Source organism: Xenopus laevis, chromosome 2L (genome assembly GCF_017654675.1).
Source record: "Xenopus laevis strain J_2021 chromosome 2L, Xenopus_laevis_v10.1, whole genome shotgun sequence".
NCBI lineage: Eukaryota > Metazoa > Chordata > Amphibia > Anura > Pipidae > Xenopus > Xenopus laevis.
The window spans coordinates 15,843,218-15,870,145 of NC_054373.1; the positions used below are offsets into that span (position 1 = coordinate 15,843,218).

The 26,928-nt window shown below is 39.4% G+C and overlaps 1 protein-coding gene across 3 annotated transcripts in view; it reads left to right on the forward strand.

Moving 5' to 3' along the window:
* Positions 1 to 26,928, forward strand: part of LOC108707425 (glutamate receptor ionotropic, kainate 1) — a 273,351-nt gene that overhangs the window by 115,025 nt on the left and 131,398 nt on the right. For all 3 annotated transcript variants that reach the window (XM_041581583.1, XM_041581582.1, XM_018245436.2), the window contains exon 3: positions 4,752 to 5,009. In XM_041581583.1, the coding sequence (XP_041437517.1) occupies positions 4,752 to 5,009 (258 nt within the window). The remainder of the gene's footprint in view (positions 1 to 4,751; positions 5,010 to 26,928) is intronic.

Below are 26,928 nucleotides of genomic sequence, written 5' to 3' on the forward strand. Positions count from 1 at the left end.
AGAATCAATTAAAAATCCAGTGTGCATTGGAAAATATGAAGCAAATATAAAAAAAAATTGGAAAGTCACTCCTTTTTTTCCTTGCCCATTCTTTTCTAAGATCCTCAACTGGACCACCACTAAATCCGAATATACACAGAATCAGGTAGACTGCAGGAATATCAAAAAAACGACAAGGCCTCGCACAATATTGCCACAAATATGTGTAAATTGTATTTAAACAGTGCATTACATGTGCAGTCGCCTGGATATGATGAACGCACCTTCGAACACAGAAATATTTGTATTTGGATAGAGAACTTGCTGAAGGATAGATTAAAAAGTGGTGGCAAATGGATCATTTTCTAATTGGAGCAGTGTTGTTGACTGCAGAGGTCTATCTTTGGCCCTTTGCTTTTAATTTGTTTGTTAATGACCTTGAGGTGGGCGTTGTAACAAGTACTATCTCTATTTTTGCTGATAATGCTAAATTATGCAAAACTATAAATTCCATGCAGGGGTGTTGCCACTTTGCAGCATATCTGACTAAACTGGAGAACTTGAGAGCAAATTGGCAAATGAGGCTCAATAAGATAAAGGCAAGGTTAAGCCATTTGGTAGAAATAAAATAAATGTAAATTATATCCTAAATGGTAGTGTGATGGGGATAACCCTAACTGATGGAAGAAATGTTGGCGAGCACTCCACATCCACTAGTATGTTAAAATCCAAGAACTTTATTTCAACTTGTTAAAAGCAAACATAGTCGTAACTGAGCAGGATCTGGGAATTTTTAGGGATAACCTGTTGTGTAACTTTAGGCAGTGTCACTAAGGGGCAGATTTATCAAGGGTCGAAGTAAAAATTTGAAGTAAAAAAAATGTGACTATTAGAATAACGAAATGTATCATGTACTGTCTCTTTAAAACTTCAACTTCAACCATTCGCCATCTATAACCTGCTGAATTGCTGTTTTAGCCTATATGGGACCTCCTAAAACCTATTTGTAGTCATTTGGTGGACTTTGAAAAGTAAGTCGATCTTACTTTGATTTGAACGATTTGAATACAGCCTATTCGTCTGCAGAAAAAAACGTTGATTTTTTAAAAAAAATTCTGTTGGTCTTTATTTCTTTGAATTTCAAAGTTATGGGGGTTCAAAAAGATTCCCATTACTTCGAAATTCGACCCTTGATAAATCAAACAAAGTCTTACATTAAAAAAGTAAATAACTGGAGGAATGAAAATTTTGCCTCTTTGTAAGTCCCTTCAGTGTTCAGTATGTAGTACCAGGATAAAGTGCAGAGACGGTCTACTAAAATGGTAAAAGGAATAAAAGAATTAAACTATGAGGAAAGGCTGTGGGTGTATAGATAAGCCTCTGTACATGTATAAATATGCACTGGATTTCATTTGGAGTGGTTGAACTTGTTGGATTTTTGTCTATCTTTCAACCCAAAATAACTATTTAACCTGGGTTCACAATTTATTATAGATAGGAGTAAATATGAAAAAGGAAATTTTTAGAGTTTGCAATATTGACATAACTAACAAAAATGGATTACATTATAATATTCAATTGGACCAGCAATATGGACCATTGGGATTCTTTGTGACCAGTTATCATTTCTCCCACTGTCGCACAACATAACATACCGCAAGGCAGGTTGGAGGGGGATACCGAAAAAAGTTCATCAAAGGGAAACTCAGAATTGACCATTTTTGATACTGTCAAATCTAAAATAATAACTGCATCAAAAATTAACATTTGCAACGGCTGAGTAACCTCTTGGGAAATGGACCTGTCAGTCATTGTTCTATTCCATAAAGTTTCTTCTCATTCTAAATTCAGACCACTGACTGACAGCATGATTCTCAGTTGGTTCTGCAGTACTTCTTTGACTATAATCTTTTACTTTCAAGGATGACTAATGACTATGCTTTATATTATATATAAGAATGTATAAATATATATAATTATAATATTTTAGGTTCAGTGGGAAAATGTATATAAGTGTTTTAATTCAAGAACTAAACATTGCAATCCATATGAGGGACCATAAGCTCTCCTGACTGCGATATATACAGATATACAGTAGTTAGACCTGTCAACCAGAATGCTTGGGACGTGGGGGCAAATTTACTAAGCTGCGAAAATTCGCCAGTGACGGCTTCGTAGGCAGTGCAACAATTCGCCAGTCGGATATTCGCTCAGACAACGCTAATTCACTAATATGCGAAGTTGCATCCAGGGCGCCGAACGATGGCGAAGTTGCGCTAACGTTAATTCGGCAAGCAGAGCGAAGTTGCGCTAGCGTTGGCTAATTTACATACGACAGGAAGTTAAAGTTGGATGGACCTATATGTTTTAGCAAATACATTACATTACACAAGCCCAGGGAAGCCTATCAAAGAAAATAAAGTTGTTATATTGCCCTACACATGAGCCCAGTGTATAGTTTATGTGCCATATGTTAGGAAATGTAGGGGGGAAGCCGGTTACCCCAAAAAATTTGTAATCTCTTTTGCAGCCTATCACCCTGATAAAAGGAAAAGACGCCAGCGTTTTTTGGGACTTTGGAACCATCTTAGTGAATTTTCGCAGTTACGTCCCTTCGCCAGAGCGCAACTTCGCATGGCAATTGAGTGCGAATGAGCACCAGCGCCAGTCTCTTTCGCTAGCAAAGTTACTCTGCGCCCGTTAGTAAATCGGTGAAGTTCCGAAATGACGTCACGCTGGCAAATTTTTCCCAGTGTTAGTCACTTCGCCCTTTAGTAAATTTGCCCCTTGGGGGTTTTCCAGATAATGGATCTTTTCGTAATTTGATTCTTCATACCTCAGGTCTAGTCCAGCAAATTAATTGTAGGTGTATGCTATAGACCCCCTAATGTAAGTGAGCAGGAGGAGGCAAAGCTCCTGATGCAAAAACAAAAGGCTGCTAGTTTGAGTAAAGTAATGATAATGGGGGATTTTAATTACCCAGATATTGACTGGAGCAACAGTACTGCCACATCAGTTAATGGGAACAAGTTTATAGACGTGTTGCATGATAATTTTATGGCACAAGTTGTTGAGGAGCCAACCAGAAACAATGCCATTCTGGATCTAGTGATCTCTAATAACCCAGAACTTATAGCAAATGTGCTAGTCATTAAATCCCTGGGTAAAAGTGACCATAATGTTATATCATTTAGGGGCAATTTAGTAAGCTCGAGTGAATGGTTCGAATGTCAAAAAGTTTGAATATCAAAGTAATTTTTTTTGGGTACTTCGACCATTTGACTTCCATTCGAACAATTCGAAGTAAAAATCGTTTGACTATTCAACCATTCGATAATCGAAGTAACTGTCTCTTTAAAAAAAACTTCAACTTCATACTTCGCCAAATGAAAGCTACCGAAGTGAAATGTTAGCCTATGGGGACCTTCCACAGCACTTTTCTATGTTTTGTTTTGGTCGAATAGAAATCCTTCGATCGATCGCTAAAAATCGTTCGAATCGTTAGAACGATTTTTATTCGACCGCAGGATTGCCAAATTTGTTGAAAAAAACTTCGAATTTGATATTCGAGTTCGAAGTTTTTTAATTCCATGGTCGAATTTCAACGTTTTTTGTACTTCGAAATTCGACCCTTAGTAAATCTGCCCCTTCATGTCTGGTGCAAAAAATAAATATATACTGGGGCAACAAAAATCAGGAATTTCAGAAAAGCTAAAAAACTAAACTTTAATTCAAACATGAAATAAACCCAGTAGACTTGCTTTGCCTTCAATAAGGCTTAATTATATCTTAGTTAGAATCAAGTACAAGGTGTTGTTTTATTACTACAGAGAAAAAGGAAATCATTTTAAAAAATTTGAATTATTTAATAAAATGGTGTCTGTGGGAGATGGCCTTTCTGTTATTTGGAGCTTTCTGGGTAACGAGTTTCTATCTGAGTAGCTGAGGGCTCCTCCCGAGGCCAAAGTCAACTGCTACAGGCGGAAAATTGAGCTGTGACCAAAGAACCTAGCACTTTTTCTGATTTTAGGGAGCCGTATGTGATGTTTGATAAGCACTACCTTATACCCTTGTTTCAGGGAGCTTTGTTTTATTTTTATTTTGCATTATGTTCAGGTTTCTGAGATCTGATAACTTATTAAATGAATGGCACAAAAACTAGAGCATAGTAGATCATTTGACCTTTCTTGGTGCCCTCGTGCTTCATATGTTGACCAACCTTTAACTTTTGTGTACAAATGGAATAAATACTGTATAATACATATAAAGTATTATTCTTTACATAATATTATTCACTTCTTTTTTTTTTTGGTCAAAGTTTTTAGGGGGAAAACTTGAATTTTTCATGGAAAAAACCCCAAAGCTGCTATAAATCCAAACCTGAAAATACTCCATCTCAAACCTGTTGAGATCATGTCAATAGCAGATGTCCCTGAAGTTGTTTCTTGACATTGTGATCTGCACTGGATAATCCAAAAAATTCAGCGTCTTGGGGCGATAATCCTAAAAAGTCGAGTTTTCGAAGTGTTAATAGTAAGATACAAATTGATGCTTGATTAACTAGTTCCTTAATTGCTATTGAGCAGATCATTTTCCTGCTTTTGACGTTTACCCATAGAGCAAACCATTGACTGACAAGGACCGTGTTCAGCACATGGATGCCCAAAACAGAATTCCTGTGTATTCTGCACACAATTAGCAAAATACATTTCATTCTGTTTGGTTTAATTAACTTAATTCATATGTGCTATGTTCTTTTTTCATTTTTTCAGCTTGTGACCAACTGGCTCTTGGGGTGGCAGCATTATTTGGACCATCTCACAGCTCTTCGGTCAGCGCAGTCCAATCGATTTGTAATGCTCTGGAAGTTCCTCACATGCAGACACGTTGGAAACATCCCTCCGTGGATAATAAGGACTCATTCTTTATCAATCTCCATCCGGACTATGCTGCGATCAGCAGAGCCGTTTTGGAACTGGTCCTGCATTATAGCTGGAAAACTGTTACTGTAGTGTACGAAGACAGCACAGGTAAAATAACTTGTAAATGCTAAAATGGTTTATGAAGGTGAACAACATTTTTAAAGGCCCTATAAGATCAAGACAACATTTAAACAATTTTGGGAAAATGTAATAACAATGATAGAGTATATAGTGAATAAAGTACCCCCTCTTGTAAAATATAAGGATATTATAAGTTACCGAGGAGTTTCTATACAGGTCATGGAACTCCGAGGTAACTTCTATCCTCATATTTTACAACTGGGGGTACTTTATTTATTATAATACACAAGTTTCAATGAGTCATGTGACAGAAATGACATCAGAACTCACCGTTTATAACTGATGACATCAGAACTCACCGTTTATAAGGATATAATTTACAGGATATTCATGGCTTTTGTGTATTATAAGCTGATAATGAATAAACTGATAGAGTTCTTGGGTCCATCTTTGTATACCATTGTCTTCACCAGTGGCTGCAGAAGACAATAAGCAGCTAGTTCACTCACATGAGTGCTCAATTGCATCTGTGAAGCTACAACAAGAATATGCTTATCCTGTCTAGTCTCCATGGATTGGGAATGCAATATATTCAGTGGCATTAGCCTGTGTAAGACTTCATGAGTTTGAATTTAAGATACCATTTGTGGGCTGACATTGCTGGGACTGACTCAGGGACTGAATTTGAGCCTGTACATGGGTCTCTAAAGGTGGTCATAGACTAACCAATAATATCATACTAAACAAATTTTCGTATGCTATTCAGTATGTGCATGGTGGGAGACGAGAAGGCCCAATATTGGATATCGGTCAGCTCGTCAATCAGACCAGCCGAAAAATGTTCTGCCTTTGAATGAACCTGAATATCGACCATTGTTAGTGCTGATTCATCCGATACAAGTAGAATTCTATTGTTTCTATCTGCATATCTGACAATTCACTTCTACATGTGTGTATTGAAATGAATGGTCTGTCTTGGAAAGATCTTTTCCAGAAAAGATTGTAATTGTAACGTCTATGGCCACCTTAAATCGAGTGAAGATCTACTAATCTCGTAGCCTTGCCATATTTGTGTATGGCCATCTTAACTTTGTAGTCCATCATTCTGTCAGACCCTTCCTACTGTATCTAACAACCTTAAAAATACATGAACATAGTACTCTTTGATACAATTACAAGTTGCTTCAGCATTATATCAGCATTTTTGCTTCATTCTTTGCAAGGGTCATAGCATCATGCCAAGCACCTAAAACATAATGCTTAGAAACCCTAGTGAAAGCCTAACTGGGACTCTTGGAATACAATATAAAGTCCCTTTTTTGCATTTATTTAAAATATAATGAGATTTGAGGTATGAGATGTGAGTTTTTATCAGACATGAGTATTGTCTACGTTAAGATCTTGCAGGAAGATATATAAGAAAATCCTGATCTAATTCAGTTTATGAGTAGAACTTATCTGGTTATGGTTTTCTCCATAAAAGCTTCTTTGAAGTCAACGGAGATGTAGAATATGCTTTATTAGTGCTTAAGCACTGATCTTTTAATAAGTGGCATAATTATTGGCATAATGCTATAAAGTTAACTGAAGAGAGAAGGAGAGGAAGAAATCAGATGGAAGTGGAGAGGAAAGTTGTAAATATCATTGTATTTACAGTGATCTTTTTATACATGAGGAAAACATTTCAATCATATTACTTTTCTCCCAGGACAGCCACACTCAGAGAACAGTCACGGCAAATCAGGTCTAAGTTTGTTGTTCTCTAATGAACCTTTTTTCAATCAGAAATCAAGATCAGTTGCACTCCAGCTGAAATCCCATAGCGTTCAATGCTCCAGGGATCTTCTGTTAATTCAGCTGGGTCTCCTTTGTTTTGGAAACCTGCTCCCTTAGCAGTTTGTCCATTTATTTACATCTCTTTCATTTGAACTGTACTTTAAGCACAAGGATTGTTGCAGAAGGTTAAAGAGATACTGGCACCTAAAATGTAATTATCAGTACTGACTGATGCTTTTACATTACAAATCAGATCCTCCATGTTCATCTATAAGGGGGCAGCCATATTTGTGTTGCAGTAGTCTGTTAGTGTTAGAAACTCTAACAGACAGTTTCCGATGGGACAGTCAGGTTGGCAAAAAAGTCAGATTTAGGAACTTCAAGTAACAAAAGCAGATCCATTGATGAAATTGATCAAAATGACCTATAAGTAACTTTTTATATGCATTAATATTTTTAAAAGTAATTTTTTCCTGCCAGTATCACTTTAAGGGAGGATGTCTATTGTCCTTGCTTACACCTTCACAGTTTCCATGTACAAGTATGGGACCTGTTATCAAGAATGCCTGGGACCTTGCGTTTTCCGGATAATGGGTCTTTCCATAATTTGAAACACCATACCATTGTTTATTAAAAAAAATCTTTTAAACATTAATTAAATCCAATAGGGTTGTTTTGCCTCCAATAAGGTTTTAATTATATTTTAGTTGGGATCAATTACAAGCTACTGTTTTATTATTATGGAGAAAAAGGAAATCATTACAAAAAATAAGGATGATTTGATTAAAGTGATACTGACACTAAAAAAAATACATTTTAAAATATGAATGTACATTAAGGGGGTAACTTTTCAAGGTCTGAATTTATCACAGTATTTCTAATATCTCTGAGCAACTCTGAATTCCCGAATGGACCGTATTTATGAAGAAAAAAGCTCAAAAAAAAATATGGTCGGGCAAAACTCTGAAAACTGCAGAAAACTCAGAATTGTTTGAAGTTTTCTGCAAAAGCAATGTTTTTTTTGGAGTTTTCTGACTTTTTTGCACCAAATCCCTGAAATAAGCGGATATCATTGACTCATACAGGACCTTGAGAGCTTTTAGATGCCAGTTCCGGATTCAGAGTTTATAGATTTTCAGACTTTAATAAATATCAAATAATTCGTAGTTTTGGGTTTTTTTGCTCCAAAAACTAGAAATAATTCGAGGTTCGGATTTTCGGAGCTTAATATATAACCCCCTAAAAGTTACTTATAGGTCACGCTGATTGTTTTTTGCTGAAAGGTTTGTAATTGTTAATTGAAGTTCCTAAACCTGACTGTTTTGCCAACCTGACTGTCCCATCTCAGCCTGTCAATTAAAGTCAATTAAAGTTTCTTAACGGACTCCTGCTGCACAAATATGGCAACCCCCTTATAGGCGATCATAGGGAGTCAGATAAGAAATGTAAAAGCATTGGGCAAATACTTTATGGCAAAATTATAAGAAGCATGCAAAGTCAACTTCATGGTAGATGAAAAAAAGGTTACATTTCTGGTGTCAGTATCTCTTTAAAATTGAGTCTATGGTTGATCACCAGCCCATAATCTGGAACTTTCAGTTTAAAGGGTTTTCTTATAACAGATCCCAGACCTGTCTTTTAAAGGCAAGATATTTGTTAACCCATTGTATGCATGTAGGCTCACTGTGCAATATCCAAAATGTAGTTCTTTGGGAGATATCTGGAACTGAATTAGAAGATAGGATTTACTAATGGAATTGAATGTGGCCAGTATAAGAGTACAGAAACAATTGGGGTTAGATGAGTTTTCACTAATATGAATTATTCCATCGTTCTAAAGAATGCATTGCTTAATAAAGCTCTGGACTCCTGCAATTTAATCACAACGCACTGCAAAAACGAATACAAACATGTCTTTAATTGCTCCTCTGAGATGATAAATGTCCTCATCGCTCTAATTCTACTCACCGGCTCCTCGGAGAGCGGAGGTTCTTTGCACTGCAATGGATATGTTTCAATGTGACACTGCATAATCTGTTAGTCATTAGAGCAAGTGAAATGAGTAAGCGCAGCTTCAGCTCCGCTAATGACTGTTTTGCATATGAAACATTAGAATACGAGGGAGCGACACACCAGATTTGAATAGAGCCTTTTATTAAATGTCTTTAAGGAGAATTGGTTTGGTTAGTAGAAAATATTCTCTGCATTTTTTTTCCTTGAACATCTTAAGGTTCTGTTCACAAAGTTCTTTGCCATGCTGCTCAGTTTTATGCGTTCCCTTTCATAGCATTGTTTATTAAGTTAACTGACCAGCTCCAGGCACGGATTTGCGGCAAGACCGAATAGGCCCGGGCCTAGGGCGCATCAATTAAGGGGTGGCATGCCGCACAAGCAGTTTTTTGCCGGAGCACTAGCGTTGAACGGCTAATGCTCCAAAACGCCCAGACAACAGCGTCTCTGGACGCCCTCAGGGCAAATCCGGCCCTGACCAGTTCATTACTGTGAGCCTTCACCCACAATATTAGAGGGGGATTGACAAGTTTAAAAAGCCTTATTCTTTGAATACAGGTATGGCACCTGTTATCCAGAATGCTCGGGACCTGGGGTTTTCCAGTTAATGGCTCTTTCTGTAATTTGGATCTTCATACCTTAAGTCTACTAGAAAATCATGTAAACATGAAATAATTTAAACATTACATAAACCCAATAGGCTGGTTCTGGTTCCAATAAGGATTAATTATATCTTAGTTGGGATCAAGTACAAGCTACTGTTTTATTATTACAGAGAAAAAGGAAACAATTTTTAAAAATTTTGATAAAATATATGTCTATGGGAGATGACCTTTTAAGTAGATGCTCAACCTGAAAGTCAGCTAGAGTCAAAACTGGGGTGATAACACATTGGCTTTCCTAAATATTCTAGAAACCATAACAGTTTTTTTTCTTGTTTGGAACCCTGTTGTGAATGAAGAGCAAGCCCTGACCAATTATTGTACAGGTATGGGACCTTTATCCAGAAAGTTTGGGACCTGAGGGTTTCAGGATAACGGATTTTTCTGTAATTTGGATCTTCATACCTTAAGTCAACAAAAAATCCTTTAAACATTAAATAAAGGATTGTTTTGCCCCCAATAAGGATTAATTATATCTTAGTCTGGATCAAGTACAAGCTACTGTTTTATTATTACAGAGACAAAAGAAATAATTCTTTAAAAAAATTTTTGTGGCATTCTAGATAGTGTACCAGGATCAGAGGCACTGTACCAAGCGGAATTAAGTCAAAAGGCAACTGGACTTTTAGGGGTTATTTACTAAACTCTGAATGCAAAAATCACGAATTTTTTTTGTTTTTTTTAATAAAATCTGACTTTTAAAAAATCACAAATTTTTCGGGAAATTATTAAACCCTGAAGATGGAAAAGTCTGAATCAGTAAATCCGGCATTTCAGACCTGTCGAGGTTGCATATAAGTCAACGGGAGAAGTCCCAATGTGTTTTTGATGTGTGCTGGGTATTGTGCAATACCCCAAAGTTTTCAGAGTTTTCGGGCAAAAATCGGGGTTTTCGGGGGGAAAATCTGAAACAATCGTGAAAATCTGATTTTTTCTCGCAGAACAAATTTATGGGAAAATGTGATAATAAAAAAGCGTAAAAAACCCGAGCGGATTTGATCGGAGTTTGTAGTAGAAAATATTGAGATAAATTCGGACTTTGATAAATAACCCCCTTAATGGGGAATGTAATAAAAGTCGGTAAAGGAAAAACTATTCGCAATGCAAACTATTCGTTTACGCAAACAAATTTTGCTTTGCACGAATTTAATATAGCTGTTGCGAACCCGGAAACTGTTTAGCGACCACTTCCAACAGTTTGCGAATTTTATAGTTTGCGCCAATGCGCAGTGACTGTAATAAAACTTCTTGCTGAAAAAGTCGTTTGCTCCAAAAGATTATGACACCTTCAAGCACTTCTTAAGTGCGCAATTAAAATTCGCAATGCAATAACAGTTTAAGGAACAATATTACATTGCGGGATGTGGATTTTTATTCTTATTGGTGCGAATTGTTTTTCTCTTTGCGACTTTAATTACATTTCTTGAAAACGTTTCACCACTCATCCGAGCAATTGCCTTTTGACTTCATTCTACTATATACGGTATATCATGACCTGGATGAATGAGGATCTTCATAGATTGGCAGTCATTGACGTTGGCCTTCCTCAGAGGCATTGAAAGATTTTCGCTGACTGTGATGTCACTCATAGAGGAAATGATGTCACATGTGGTGGAAGTGACATCACATGCAGACATGCAAGTGACACCACTTCTGCAAGTTGGTGGAAGCAGTTAGGTGGGGACCTTGGGTGGCACCAGACCTAAATACAACATGGTGTACCAGTAGTCTATATATTTTAGAAGAGCTGGATTTTATTGAATTTCTACATACCAATTGCTGGGCTTCAGCTCCCTGTGGGTGAAAAAGAAATGTAATTTTACTAGTCGCTCGCATTATTACTCCATTTATCTGGCGAAAATATGTCCGCAGACAAATGAAAAGATTGATGTGCAGAAAAAGGTTTACAACTATATTAAACATGCTTAAATGATAATCAATACCAACAAGAATGGCAGGATTAAAAGGATTGAGTGTGATCAATACATTTCTGAGATTGATGGGTCTGATCTCTGAACTGCTTTGATAATGAGCAGGTAACAATATCCTTCCCTTGGAAATAATACATAGGTAAATGACTTCCTATGGGAGACCATAATAATATTACAACCCAAACAGTAATGGGACCTTATCAACTATGAAGGTCCAGGCTTTAAAAATGAAAGTGAGTAGTGTGTTATTATTGCTATTATATAGGGATAATGTCACAACTATAAGATAATAAAAATGTATATTACTGAATAAGAACATAATTTTTGCGCATCATTAAGAATGACTTGAAAAATCAATAGTGAAAAGCATATTAGCAGGAGGTCTAAGTGAGCTCTCCCAAATCCACCTTTACTTACCATACCCAAATCTACATTATTTTACATCAATAGACATTGCACAGACGGCTCTCCTATGGGCCCACACAACAGAGTACTGCACTCACTGGAAGAAAAGCGTTTTATCACAAAAAATTTTGAGCACAAACCGTGCTCTTCTTCAGGGACAAAAAGGGTTTGTACCTGAGGAAGAGCACAGTTTGTGCTTGAAACGTTGGATTTTTTGTAACAAAACACTTTTCTTTGTATTAAGTCCCAGTAACTGCGGTACTCTGTTTCTTTATTATATTTGACCAGCACCCAGGCAGTTAACTACATTTTTGCAGAGTTGTGCCTCTCACACATATATATACAGTATATACAGAATGGCCAGTGTTTCACAAACTTGTGTTTTGTCCGAAGCAAATGTCAGAGGGGCTGCTGTATGGTTCCATAGAAAGTTACCATATAGTGGGCTGGTAGGAGGCTGTTTGGGTTTCTGTGTACTTGGAATGGCAGGGCCTATTTTGACTCTCAGTCTAGGCCTGGTCCGAAGCCTAGGTGTCTCTGTCGCTCAAAATCCTGTGCTTACCTGCCTACCAAATGCTAATTCCCCAATAAAGTGCATGTGCAGGCGAGTGACGTGTAACTATATATATATATATATATATATATATATATATATATATATATATATATATATATATATATATATATATATATATATATATATATATGTGTGTGTGTGTATAACATATAAAAGACAGTGTTAATGGGGTGGTTCAAATGGGGGGTCACTGACCCCATCAAAAAAAACAAATGCTCAGTAAGGCTACATATTTATTGTTATTGCTACTTTTTATTACTCATCTTTCTTTTCAGCCACTCTCCTAATCATATCCCAGTCTCTTATTCTTAGCAATGTATGGTTGCTAGGGTAATTTGAACCCTAGCAACCAGATTGCTGAAACGGCAAACTGGAGAGCTGCTGAATGAAAAACCAAATAACTGAAAAAAATAATAATAAAAAATAGAAACCACCTGCAAATTGTTTCAGAATATCACTCTCTACATTATACTAAAAGTTAATTTAAAGGTGAACAACTCCTTTAAAAGGATACATTTGTTGCCCCTTTTATGATCATATGATTTCATTTTTTTATACAAACTGAAAGGACAAGGGAAAATAAAATCATTTTGGGGTTGCCAAGTTGTTCAGCACCCGGTACAGCATTGCTAGAATATTGCTCTTTTTGAAGACTACATTACTTTACATAATAATATTAATAATAATAATAATAATAATAATAATACCTATTTTTAAGGTAAAAGTTTTTATTTTGATTTCTGTTAGGCCACATGAATCATCATACAAGAGCTTTCATCTAGCAGAACCTCCACATTGATTATGGGGATTACCAGTAAACGACTGTGCATAGAAATTAGGGTTAACCCAGATGTCTTGAGAAGAGAACAAACCTAATGACTTCCAGTTGCCCTCAGACATCTTTCCAAAGTGACATCTTCAAAACTGTTGCATTTGCTTGCCTCCCAGCGCACTACAAGTCCAAGCCATTAGGAAGGCAAGTCATTAGTAACATGGCAATATTTCATCAGGGACGCGTTCTTGTGCCTAATCGAATAATGTAGATACGTTACGGCTGATTTATTGTACAAGCAGATATCACAATGCTGAGATGTTGTGCCTCCATGTCATATTCTCTCCTCCGCAATATGGAAACAAATGAGGCATCTGTCTGTATTCTACCGATCCCGTTGCTCCATTTAGCCCTATTATTTTAACGTGGCAGCAACCGGAGGATCGTTTAAAGGAAAACTAGTAAAAAAGGCTCTTAATGCAGAACATATATATAAATAAAAATTTCATCAGGACAAAAACATTTTAGAGGATTTTAAGATTGGCTTTCCAAATCTGAAAAGAAGCCTTGGTTCCCATAGACCTGTGATAGAGACCTCTGCCAAATACTAATGTAGGGTTTTTAAAGGAGCACTAGTACTTTTTGACTCTTATGATTATTTTCTTTTACACAATTTAAAGGTACAGGTATAGGATCCGTTATGCAGAAAACCTTTAACCAGAAAGCTTCTCATTATGGAGAGAAAGTCTCCCATAGACACCATTATAATCATTTCCTTTTTCTTGGTAGTCATGAAACAATACTTTGTACTTGATCCCAACTAAGATACAATTAATCCTGATTGGAGGCAAAACAATCCTATTGGGTTTATTTAATATTTTAATGATTTTTTTCGTAGATTTGAGATATGCAGAACTAAATTACAGGAAGATCTGTAATCTGGAAAACCCTAGGTCCCAAGCATTCTGGATAACAGGTCCCATACCTGTACTTGGATTCATTTCTATATTTTTACCTAAGTATTAACTTAATATAGGCTCCAGACATCACTTAGAGCATCTCTCTATGGATTCTTGTGATTCAAGAGAAACTACAATCCTGCAATCAGTCTATTAAGATTATGCACACCTTTGTTTTCATACAGCATGACTTCATCCATGAGGGGAGAATGACTTCACTGGAAAAACAGTCCCAAAAAAGCATTTTGCTTGAAGATCTGAACACCCTGATTTTGAACAAACAGTTCAGGGGTTATTTACTAAACTCCAAATGTATCTGGTTGGGATTTTTGGGCAAAACTCTGATTTTTAGAGATTTATTAAAGCCTGATGCTGCAAAAAGCATGAATCTAAAAATTTGCCATCTCACACTTGCCAAGGTTGTGTATAAGTCAATGGCAGAGGTCTTTTTCCTATTTTGAAGTTTCTGTCTGCACGGGAATTAGCCCGAAATTCGACTAGTTCTGGCTTTTTGGGCAAAAATCCGAAAAATTTGGCCTTTTTGGAAAAAAGACCCCAAAAAACCATAGGATTCTGGGTTTTGCTCGATTTTATCAAGTTTTCACCCGAAACTATTAAATTGAGCTTTTTTTTAATAATAAATAAGGAAAAATCTGGAAAATTTTAATTTTAGTAAATAGTATTTAGTAAATAACCCTCCCAAAGTCAGTAGAGCACAAAAGTGCCCGGTGCACTAGGGTAAGGTGTGCAGGGCAACCAGACTTGAGGCAGCCTTGGTCTTTTGGTGAAATTGCCAAATTGAATCCATAACTGAAGGAAGATAAGGACACCTTTTTTAAAGACATAAACGCATCTTAATTGTGCCTGTGATCATGAATAGGGATGTAGCGAACCGCCGATAATGTGTTCGCGAACGCCGTTCGCGAACACCGGCAAAAAATTACTAACAGTTCGCGAACAGTTCGCGAACTTCGAACATCCGAAAATCGTTCGATTCGAACGATCGAAGGATTTTAATCGTTCGATCGAACGATTTTCGTTCGAATTGAACGAAAATCGTTCGATTTTAGCGACCGAATGGTCGCCTATTGGCGAACGTCGCGCGACGTTCGCGAACTTGCGGCGGACGCGAACAGCCGATGTTCGCGCGAACAAGTTCGCCGCAGAACAGTCCGCGACATCCCTAATCATGAATGTGAAAAATGCTCTCAATTCATGCAGTTTTCTATAAAACAATAAATAAACATTGTTTATGAAGTCAAAGTTTATTAATGACTTGGGGCTGGTGGTGACTGTAAGAAATGTATCTGTGAGCCTATGATACAAGAAGGAGAAGGAGAGGGTCATTATTCCCCTTTACAAAGCACTGGTAAGACCCCATCTAGAAGATAAATAAACTCTCTGATGCTTTATTCTCTAGTCAGTCTTTCCAGCATACACAAGGGCATCCATTCAGAATAGATGAAAGGAGGCTCCATCTTAAGCCGTGGAAAGGGATTTCTCTCCCTGTAGTGGTTGCACTAGCAGATAAATGACATAACTTGAATATAGGTCTGGATTCCTTTATAGTGAGGCAAAAAATGAAAATGAATTTAGTGAGAGTTGATTCAGGTAAATTTCCAATTCACCTCCAATCTCCCACTGCTGAGGCAAATTAAAGTGGCTTCAGATGATGGTCATTTTTTGTCTTTCTCTAAATCAACTTGCAGCCCAGGCAGGTATCCCTACCCATTGGGAATCCAACATTCGATGACTCAGAATAAAACAGCAAACTTCTTTCCTCTAAAAACAAAAATAAATATTTCATGTTATGTGTCATTCGTTAAACCTTACCCCGACTTTCATTTATGTCCATTTTTTATCATATTTTAATTGTTTGTAATACTTCTGACCTCTCGTTTATTCCAACCTTTACTCATCGATATCTTGAAAATACAGACAAAAGGATTTGTATAAGATGGCAAGGACACAACATGTTTGGCTTCATCTGTAGGTGTTATTCTATTGATGTTTTCTAAAATGCTACATGGAAGGTGTCAATGAAACATATTCACACAATATCTGTGAAAGCTATTGTGTGAATATCTTTTATGGACACCTTCCATGTTGCATTTTAGAGAACGTCAATAGAATGACACTTAAAAATTAAGTCAAATAACATCCTACATTTTGATATATTGGGGATAAGGCCTGACTGGCAGTCAGTGTTCCAGTTCATCTCATTGCAACCCCGGGGGGATCCTTTTGTATTCCTCTCTTCTCTTGAACTGGCAGTACATCCTCTTGATTAACATGAGTGCAATAAATAGAGTTCTGCTGAACATACAAAAAAAAATCACAAAAAACCTTTGGTTTTTGTTATTTCATGAACTAAAAAGGAAAATTAAGCCATATCTTATAGCCTACATCAAGTTGTTGGAGCAAACACTTTATTCCATGCCCCCAAGCATCTGGTTTCTCCATTTATTCTTGCATTTGGCTGACATTGTGAAGTGCTGCCTGTATTTCAGGAGCTATTTATAGATTTCCCAAAAAGCTGAATGTGCACCTTGCAGTGATGCATGGATCAGTAGAAATTAAATTCCAGCTTGGATGCTCTTCAGAACTGTCCATGTACTTGTAATATTGCAGCAGAAATCTACGAGTTGATATAGTGATGTATAGGCATGTTGGACCAGCGTGTGCTTGAGTTGTTGCCACCAGAATAACACATTATGTTGTGTGTCATCATACATGAGGCTGGGCCAAGCCGATAGGGCGCCCTAGACACTTGGTCGGCTACCTCCGCCCCCGTGGGCGTGCAAGTGCACATGTGCTATGAGAAGCGAGGGAGGGGAAGTAACAAAGGGGAAGGGAAGGGCAGGGGAGTTAGGGGTGAGTGACGCAGGGAGGAGTGAGTGATAGAGGGAGGGGAGGAGAGAGGAGGGAGGCCAGAGCAGCAGGGGAGCAAACAATCTGGACTCGGGGTAGGCAGAAGACTTTTGAACAGGTGCCTGCCCAACCCTCTGCCTACCCCTAGTTCTGGCCCTGATCATACAATACGGCAAGTCATCATTTCGGTGTTTTTGGGGGGGGGCGAAAAGAGTAAATCATTTTTCATTTATGGAAACTAGAATGAAAGCCATAATTAGGGGGGTTATTTATCAAAGTCCGAATTTATCTCAATATTTTCAATAACAAACTCCGATTGGTTTTTAACGCTTATTTATTATTAATTTTCCTGAAAATTTGCTTTGCGGGGAAAAATCTGATTTTCACAACATTTTCAGACTTTTTTCATCCGATTTTCCTGATTTTTTCGTAATTTTCACCCGAAAACTCAGTAAACTATGTGGGTATTGCCCTAAAACCAGCGCACATCAAAAAATCATTGGGATTCTCCCATTGACTTATATGCAACCTTGACAGGTCTGAGATGCCGGATTTTCAGATTCTGACTTTTTCATCCTCTGGGTTTTAATAAATTCCGAAAAATTTGTGATTTTACAAAAAAAATCACAAATTTTCCGTGATTTTTGCATTTGGAGTTTAGTAAATAACCCCCTAGGTGTTGAGGGTAAATTCTTTAGGGGTCGCCTCCTGTTATTCATTTCCAAAGCACTTGTGAACATGGGCTAGCTGCACAGAGCACTGGGTCAAACACCCAACACTCTGTACAAAGCGCAGCATCAGGAGGGGCACCCCAGCCCTTACCACCTGCCCTATTTGTATTGTATATTGTTGTATATGATTAGTGATTGAAAGTAGTGATGGCCGAATGAATTCACCAGATACTAATTTGCAGTGAATTTCCACGTTTTGGGGCAATCAAATTAATTCACGAAACTTCGATGACAATTTTTTAATAAAGAATATTACAGAGATTTGTTTGGATGGCTTGTATTACCTTCTCCAAATGCACACTTTCTGTTACAGGGGTACAACCAAAAACCAGATTGGTATCAGTATTTGTATCATCAGTGACATATATAAAAACATCAAATTCATCCAAAGTTATACAGCTCAGAAAGGCAGGACTAGTTTACATGCATTGCCTGATTGTGCATCTGTGTACTAACCCTGGGAGGTCCATTTATTAAAAGTTGACCACAATTAAACTCATTTTCTCTAAAACCACAACATTTATTAAAATATTTGAATATCATGGAAACAAAACACTGAATGCTAAAAAATACAAAAACCTCTTAAAATGCCAATTACTAGCGGGAAAAAAATGTAAAAACTATAAGGGGCAGATTTATCAAAGGTTGAATTTCGAGTTTATGGGAATTTTTTTTACTCCAATAAATTTGAATATTGGCAGGTTTTGGGTGGCAAATAGTCTAATTCGAGTTGTTCCCAGGGTCCATGTAGGATAAATCTCAAATTCAAATTCGAGTTTGGATTATTCCCAACTCGAATATGTGAGTTTTGACAAAAAATCCAACTTGAAAATTTGAATTTGAATGAATAAATCTGCCCTAAGAGTCTGAATGGATTTAAAAATGAGTGGTAGAAGTCTACAAGTTGATGTAGTGATGTATATCCATATTATATTGTATTCTTCTACTGTTGGCACAGCTTTGTTATAGACCTAATGTTTAAAAATTTGAAGGCCAAAGACCGCTATAAGAACAATAGCAACCACTGTCACATGGGGTTTCGCAATAGGATGACTTTCTTTAAGATGAGGGCAGTAAGGGTATGGACCTATATAGGTAGATGATAATGAATACTGGCGAGGTCTAAAAAGATACCGTATTGAGTTCCTTTCTTGTATGAAAGGGGAGAAGCACTGTTCTATTTAGCACTGTAAAGTGACTATGTATATATCATTATTAGCAACGGTGTCTTCTGTTTTGTGAGTCTGGGGTCTGTAAGGAATATTCCCCCCTTGGAAACTTTCTATGGCGTTTTGCTTGCCTTCTACTGCAACAGCATACAGAAGATCTTGCAAAGCTTAAACTGAAGGGCTATATAGTCTTCTATTTATACTATTCTACTAGATAAGTGATTATATTCCTATTTCTAAAATGTTAACACATGGCTGATTTTAATAAAGTGGCTGCTTGAACAATCCATAGAAATGGTAACACTGATATATTGCCATTAGATGACTTGCTGAACAACCTCCCTCCATATTTACCACCACTTAGTACAGAGGCATGGCATAAAGAGTCATTTACACTCTTGTGTATAAATAAATACAGTATTCTGCAAGCAAAATGTATCTTTTCATCCATTCTCCAAACACCACAGTGTCCCTTTGGGCTCTACACGTTCTGTATACAATACGACAAATGAGTTTTGTGATTCCTGGCTTGCCCCCCCCCCCCAGGCTCTCTCCAGATATTCAACTTATGAATATCCATCAGTGCTGGAACCAGTCAAGAAGGAGTGAATTAAAAGAATACATTGCTCAAGCTGTGAAAGTGTGCTTGACATCTAACTATAATACCTGAAAATGAGACCTAAGGAGGGGGCTGATCCTGTTTTTACTGTAATTTATAGGGATGTAGCGAACGTCGGAAAAAAAGTTCGCGAACATATTCGCGAACTTGCGCAAAAACGCGAGCGGTTCGCGAACGGTTCGCGAACCCCATAGACTTCAATGGGAAGGCGAACTTTAACATCTAGAAAAGACATTTCTGGCCAGAAAAATGATTTTAAAGTTGTTTAAAGGGTGCAACGACCTGGACAGTGGCATGCCAGAGGGGGATCAAGGGCAAAAATGTATCTGAAAAATCTGCCTGTGTGTGCTTGGAAGAGATAGTGTAGGGGGAGAGCTGTTAGTGATTTCAGGGACAGATGATAGTAAGTTTGCTGGCTAGTAATCTGCTTGATACTGCTCTGTATTGGAGGGACAGAAGTCTGCAGGGATTTGAGGGACATTTTAGCTTAGGTAGCTTTGCTGGCTAGTAATCTACTGTTCTCTTTAAACAACTGCCATACGTTGACCTTGTAGGCATTGTTTGCCCAGTTTTTTTGGACGCAGCCACTGAAGCACAGTTGCCAGAAAAAATATGCCATATAAATGCTGAAAATAGTCATTTTTCGCCATACGTTGACCTTGTAGACATTGTTTGCCCAGTTTTTTTGGACGCAGCCACTGAAGCACAGTTGCCAGAAAAATTATGCCATATAAATGCTGAAAATATAAATTTTTTTGGTTGCAGCCACTGAAGCACAGAGGCCAGAAAAATTATGCCATATAAATGCAGAAAATATGCATTTTTTTGGTCGCAGCCACTGAAGCACAGTTGACAGAAAAATTATGCCATATAAATGCTGAAAATATAAACTTTTTTGGTTGCAGCCACTGAAGCACAGAGGCCAGAAAAATTATGCCATATAAATGCAGAAAACATGCATTTTTTTGGTCGCAGCCACTGAAGCACAGTTGACAGAAAAATTATGCCATATAAATGCTGAAAATATAAATTTTTTTGGTTGCAGCCACTGAAGCACAGAGGCCAGAAAAATTATGCCATATAAATGCAGAAAATATGCATTTTTTTGGTCGCAGCCACTGAAGCACAGTTGCCAGAAAAAATATGCCATATAAATGCTGAAAATAGTCATTTTTTGCCATATACGTTGAGTCAACGTATGGCAAAAAATGACTATTTTCAGCATTTATATGGCATATTTTTTCTGGCCTCTGTGCTTCAGTGGCTGCGGCCAAAAAAACTGGGCAAACAATGCCTACAAGGTCAACGTCGTTGACCTTGTAGGCATTGTTTGCCCAGTTTTTTTGGCCGCAGCCACTGAAGCACAGAGGCCAGAAAAAATATGCCATATAAATGCTGAAAATAGTCATTTTTTTGGTCGCAGCCACTGAAGCACAGTTGCCAGAAAAATTATGCCATATAAATGCTGAAAATATAAATTTTTTTGGTTGCAGCCACTGAAGCACAGAGGCCAGAAAAATTATGCCATATAAATGCAGAAAATATGCATTTTTTTGGTTGCAGCCACTGAAGCACAGAGGCCAGAAAAATTATGCCATATAAATGCAGAAAATATGCATTTTTTTGGATGCAGCCACTGAAGCACAGTTGCCAGAAAAAATATGCCATATAAATGCTGAAAATAGTCATTTTTTGCCATACGTTGACCTTGTAGACATTGTTTGCCCAGTTTTTTTGGTTGCAGCCACTGAAGCACAGAGGCCAGAAAAAATTAAACCAGTAGGGTTTGCACCCTAGTTTGTAACGGTGGCGGAGGGAGGAGGAGGACGCTAAAGGACAGCTGTGTGTGGAGTCATGAGGCTTGAAGAGAAGGACAGCTGCATAGAAGTCAGAACAAGTCTTCCGGCGTGCAGTAACCCTCCGAGATCCACCCCTCATTCATTTTAATAAAGGTCAGGTAATCGACACTTTTGTGACCTAGGCGAGTTCTCTTCTCAGTTACAATCCCTCCTGCTGCACTGAAGGTCCTTTCTGAGAGCACACTTGAGGCTGGGCAAGACAAGAGGTTCATGGCAAATTGTGACAGCTCTGGCCACAGATCAAGCCTGCGCACCCAGTAGTCCAGGGGTTCATCGCTCCTCAGAGTGTCGATATCTGCAGTTAATGCCAGGTAGTCCGCTACCTGCCGGTCGAGGCGTTCTTTGAGGGTGGATCCAGAAGGGTTGTGGCGCTGCCTTGGACAGAAAAACATTTGCATGTCTGACGTTACAGACTGGCCAAAGGGCTTTGTCCTTGCAGGTGTGCTCGTGGCAGGATTACTGGCACCTCTGCCCCTGGAATGTTGATGAGTTCCTGAAGTGACATCACCCTTAAAAGCATTGTACAACATGTTTTGCAGGCTGGTTTGTAAATGCCGCATCTTTTCGGACTTGTGGTATGTTGGTAACATTTCTGACACTTTATGCTTGTACCGAGGGTCTAGTAGCGTTGCGACCCAGTACAGGTCCTTCTCCTTAAGCCTCTTGATACGGGGGTCCTTCAACAGGCATGACAGCATGAAAGACCCCATTCTCACAAGGTTGGATGCAGAGCTATCCATCTCCGCTTCCTCATTATCAAGGACTGCATCATCCACGGTCTCCTCCCCCCAGCCACGTACAAGACCAGGGTCCCCAAAAGGTCACCACTAGCCCCCTGGGAAGCCTGCTCCTGTTGGTCCTCCTCCTCCTCCTCCACAAAGCCACCTTCCTCCTCTGACTCCACTTCTGGCACCTCTCCCTGCGTTGCAGCAGGTGCCTGGGTTCGTTCTGGTGATTCCGACCAGAAATCGTGCGCTTCCAGCTCCTCGTCACGCTGGTCTACAGCCTCATCTGTCACTCGTCGCACGGCACGCTCCAGGAAGAAAGCGAAGGGTATTAGGTCGCTGATGGTGCCTTCGGTGCGACTGACCATATTTGTCACCTCTTCAAAAGGTCGCATGAGCCTGCAGGCATCGCGCATAAGCACCCAGTAACGGGGGAAAAAAATCCCCAGCTGTGCAGATCCAGTCCTACCACCCAGTTCAAAAAGGTACTCGTTGACGGCCCTTTGTTGTTGCAGCAGACGTTCCAACATAAGGAGCGTTGAATTCCAGCGAGTCTGGCTGTCAGAAATCAAACGCCTGACTGGCATGTTGTAGCGCTGCTGAATGTCAGCAAGGCGTGCCATGGCTGTGTAGGAACGTCTGAAATGGGCCGACACCTTTCTGGACTGGGTGAGAACGTCCTGGAATCCTGGGTACTTGGAGACAAAACGTTGGACTATTAAATTTAACACATGTGCCATGCAGGGCACATGTGTTAAATTGCCTAGTCTCAACGCTGCCAACAGATTGCTTCCATTGTCACACACCACTTTTCCGATCTGCAGTTGGTGTGGGGTCAGCCACCGATCGGCCTGTGACTGCAGAGATGACAGGAGTACAGATCCGGTATGGTTTTTGCTTTCCAGGCACGTCATCCCCAAGACAGCGTGACAACGGCGTACCTGGCACGTCGAATAGCCTAGGGGGAGCTGGGGGTGCACAGGTGTGGAGGAGGAGAAGGAGGACCCAGCAGCAGAGTAAGAAGAAGAAGAAGACGAGGTAGAGAGCGATGGAGGAGTAGAGGTGGTGGCAGAACCGCGTGCAATCCGTGGCGGTGACACCAACTCCACTGTTGTTGTTGAGCTACCCATTCCCTGCTTCCCAGCCATTACCAAGTTCACCCAGTGGGCAGTGTAGGTGACATACCTGCCCTGACCATGCTTGGAGGACCATGCGTCAGTAGTCATATGGACCTTTGGCCCAACACTAAGTGACAGAGATGCGGTAACTTGGCTCTGCACATGTTGGTACAGGTGTGGTATTCCCTTTTTAGAAAAAAAATTGCGGCTGGGTACCTTCCACTGCGGTGTCCCAATTGCTACAAATTTGCGGAAGGCCTCAGAGTCCACCAGCTGGTATGGTAAAAGCTGGCGGGCTAAGAGTGCAGACAAGCCAGCTGTCAGACGCCGAGCAAGGGGGTGACAGTCAGACATTGGCTTCTTACGCTCAAACATGGCCTTCACAGAAACTTGGCTGGTGGCAGATGACTGGGAATGGGAAACAGGTGGTCAAGGTGGAAGGCGGAGTGGAGGGTGGTTCAGACGGGTCAAGGAGAGCAGAGGTAGAGCAGTAAGATGCTGGACCAGAAGGAGTGTGGCTTTTAGTTTGCCTGTTGCCTTTGAGGTGTTGCTCCCAAAGTGCTTTGTGCTTGCCGCTCATGTGCCTTCGCATAGAAGTTGTACCTATGTGGCTGTTGGGCTTACCAAGGCTCAGTTTCTGACTGCACTCATTGCAAATTACAATGCTTTTGTCAGAGGCACACACATTAAAAAAATCCCACACTGCTGACTTTTTGGAAGTGTGCGATCTGGCGGTAACAGTAGAAGTTGGCGGAGTTGGCGGTATTGGCGGCAATGGCGGGTGCGTTGGCCGGCTGAACACAGGTGCCGATACATGTTGTTGCCCTGCTGATCCCTGCGGGCTGTCCTCCCTGCTTCTTCTAAGTCTTATTCTCCTACTGCCTCTCTGACTCTCCGTCTCTCCATCTGAACTACCCTCCTCTTGCTCTCTTCTACTAGGCACCCACAAAACATCAATCTCCTCATCATCATTCTCCTCAGATGCATCAATTTCTTCTGACACATCACAGAAGGAAGCAGCAGCGGGGACCTCCTCCTCATCACTCATTATGTCCATCTCTATCGTGTTCTCTGCCAGAATTAAATCTGGTGTAAGGTCCTCATCTCCTTCATCTTCTTCTGGCAATAATGGTTGCGCATTACTCAGTTCAAGAAACTCATTGGAAAATAACTCCTCTGACCCCAGTGAAGAAGGGGCACCGGTGGTGGAGGAAGTGTTACGTGGGTGGCCATAGCAGTGGAGGATGAGGAGGATGTTGTGGTAAAGTTAGAAACGGTAGAGGATGGGGTGTGCTGTGTAAGCCAGTCAACTACCTCTTCAGCATTTTGGGAGTTCAGGGTCATTGGCTTTTTAAAACTGGGCAATTTGCTAGGGCCACAGGATTGCATAGCAGCACGGCCCCTAGCACGGCCTCTGCGTGGCGGCCTGCCTTTGCCTGGCATTATTTTTAAAAAAACAACAACAACAACAAAAACTCAGTTGGTTTTTCTGGAAACGATAATACACACAGCTCGATGGCGGGTTGAAGAAAACACTGTGCAAATAATGCCTACAAGGCCAACGTATACACTACTACAGCGGTGGATACGGATTACGTAAAATATATGAATGCTGCTTGAAAAAAGTGACTCCGGTGTTTTTTCTGGAGACGGTAATATTATGGATATTTAGACAGAATGGAACAAGGTCACACAGCTCGATGGCGGGTTGAAGAAAACAGTGTGCAAATAATGCCTACAAGGCCAACGTATACACTACTACAGCGGTGGATACGGATTACGTAAAATATATGAATGCTGCTTGAAAAAAGTGACTCCGGTGTTTTTCTGGAGACGGTAATATTATGGATATTTAGACAGAATGGGAACAAGGTCACACAGCTCGATGGCGGGTTGAAGAAAACAGTGTGCAAATAATGCCTACAAGGTCAACGTATACACTACTACAGCGTGGATACGGATTACGTAAAATATATGAATGCTGCTTGAAAAAAGTAACTCAAGTGGTTTTTCTAGAGACGATAATATTATCAATATTAGACAAAATGTGAACAAGCTCACACAGCTCGATGGCGGGTTGAAGAAAACACTGTGCAAATAATGCCTACAAGGCCAACGTATACACTACTACAGCGGTGGATACGGATTACGTAAAATATATGAATGCTGCTTGAAAAAAGTGACTCCGGTGTTTTTTCTGGAGACGGTAATATTATGGATATTTAGACAGAATGGGAACAAGGTCACACAGCTCGATGGCGGGTTGAAGAAAACAGTGTGCAAATAATGCCTACAAGGCCAACGTATACACTACTACAGCGTGGATACGGATTACGTAAAATATATGAATGCTGCTTGAAAAAAGTGACTCCGTGTTTTTTCTGGAGACGGTAATATTATGGATATTAGACAGAATGGAACAAGGTCACACAGCTCGATGCGGGTTGAAGAAAACAGTGTGCAAATAATGCCTACAAGGTCAACGTATACACTACTACAGCGGTGGATACGGATTACGTAAAATATATGAATGCTGCTTGAAAAAAAGTAACTCAAGTGTTTTTCTAGAGACGATAATATTATCAATATTTAGACAAAATGTGAACAAGCTCACACAGCTCGATGGCGGTTGAAGAAAACATGTGCAATAATGCTACAAGGCCAACGTATACACTACTACAGCGGTGGATACGGATTACGTAAAATATATGAATGCTGCTTGAAAAAAAGTGACTCCGGTGTTTTTCTGGAGACGTAATTATGGATATTTAGACAGAATGGGAACAAGTCACACAGCTCGATGCGGGTTGAAGAAACAGTGTGCAAATAATGCCTACAAGGCCAACGTATACACTACTACAGCGGTGGATACGGATTACGTAAAATATATGAATGCTGCTTGAAAAAAGTGACTCGGTGTTTTTCTGGAGACGGTAATATTATGATATTTAGACAAATGGGAACAAGTCACACAGCTCGATGCGGTTGAGAAAACATGTGCAAATAATGCCTACAAGGCAACGTATACACTACTACAGCGGTGATACGATTACGTAAAATATATGAATGCTGCTTGAAAAAAGTACTCGGTTTTTCTGAGACGTAATATTATGAATATTTAGACAAATGGAACAAGTCACACAGCTCGATGGCGGGTTGAAGAAACATGTGCAAATAATGCTACAAGGCCAACGTATACACTACTACAGCGGTGGATACGGATTACGTAAAATATATGAATGCTGCTTGAAAAAAGTGACTCGGTGTTTTTTCTGGAGACGTAATATTATGATATTTAGACAGAATGGAACAAGGTCACACAGCTCGATGGGGTTGAAGAAAACAGTGTGCAAATAATGCCTACAAGGCAACGTATACACTACTACAGCGTGGATAGGATTACGTAAAATATATGAATGCTGCTTGAAAAAAGTACTCGTGTTTTTCTGAGACGAATATTATATATTTAGACAAAATGGAACAAGTCACACAGCTCGATGGCGGTTGAAGAAAACACTGTGCAAATAATGCCTACAAGGCCAACGTATACACTACTACAGCGGTGGATACGGATTACGTAAAATATATGAATGCTGCTTGAAAAAAGTACTCCGGTGTTTTTCTGGAGACGTAATATTATGATATTTAGACAAATGTGGAACAAGTCTACACAGCTCGATGGCGGGTTGAAGAAAACAGTGTGCAAATAATGCCTACAAGGCCAACGTATACACTACTACAGCGTGGATACGGATTACGTAA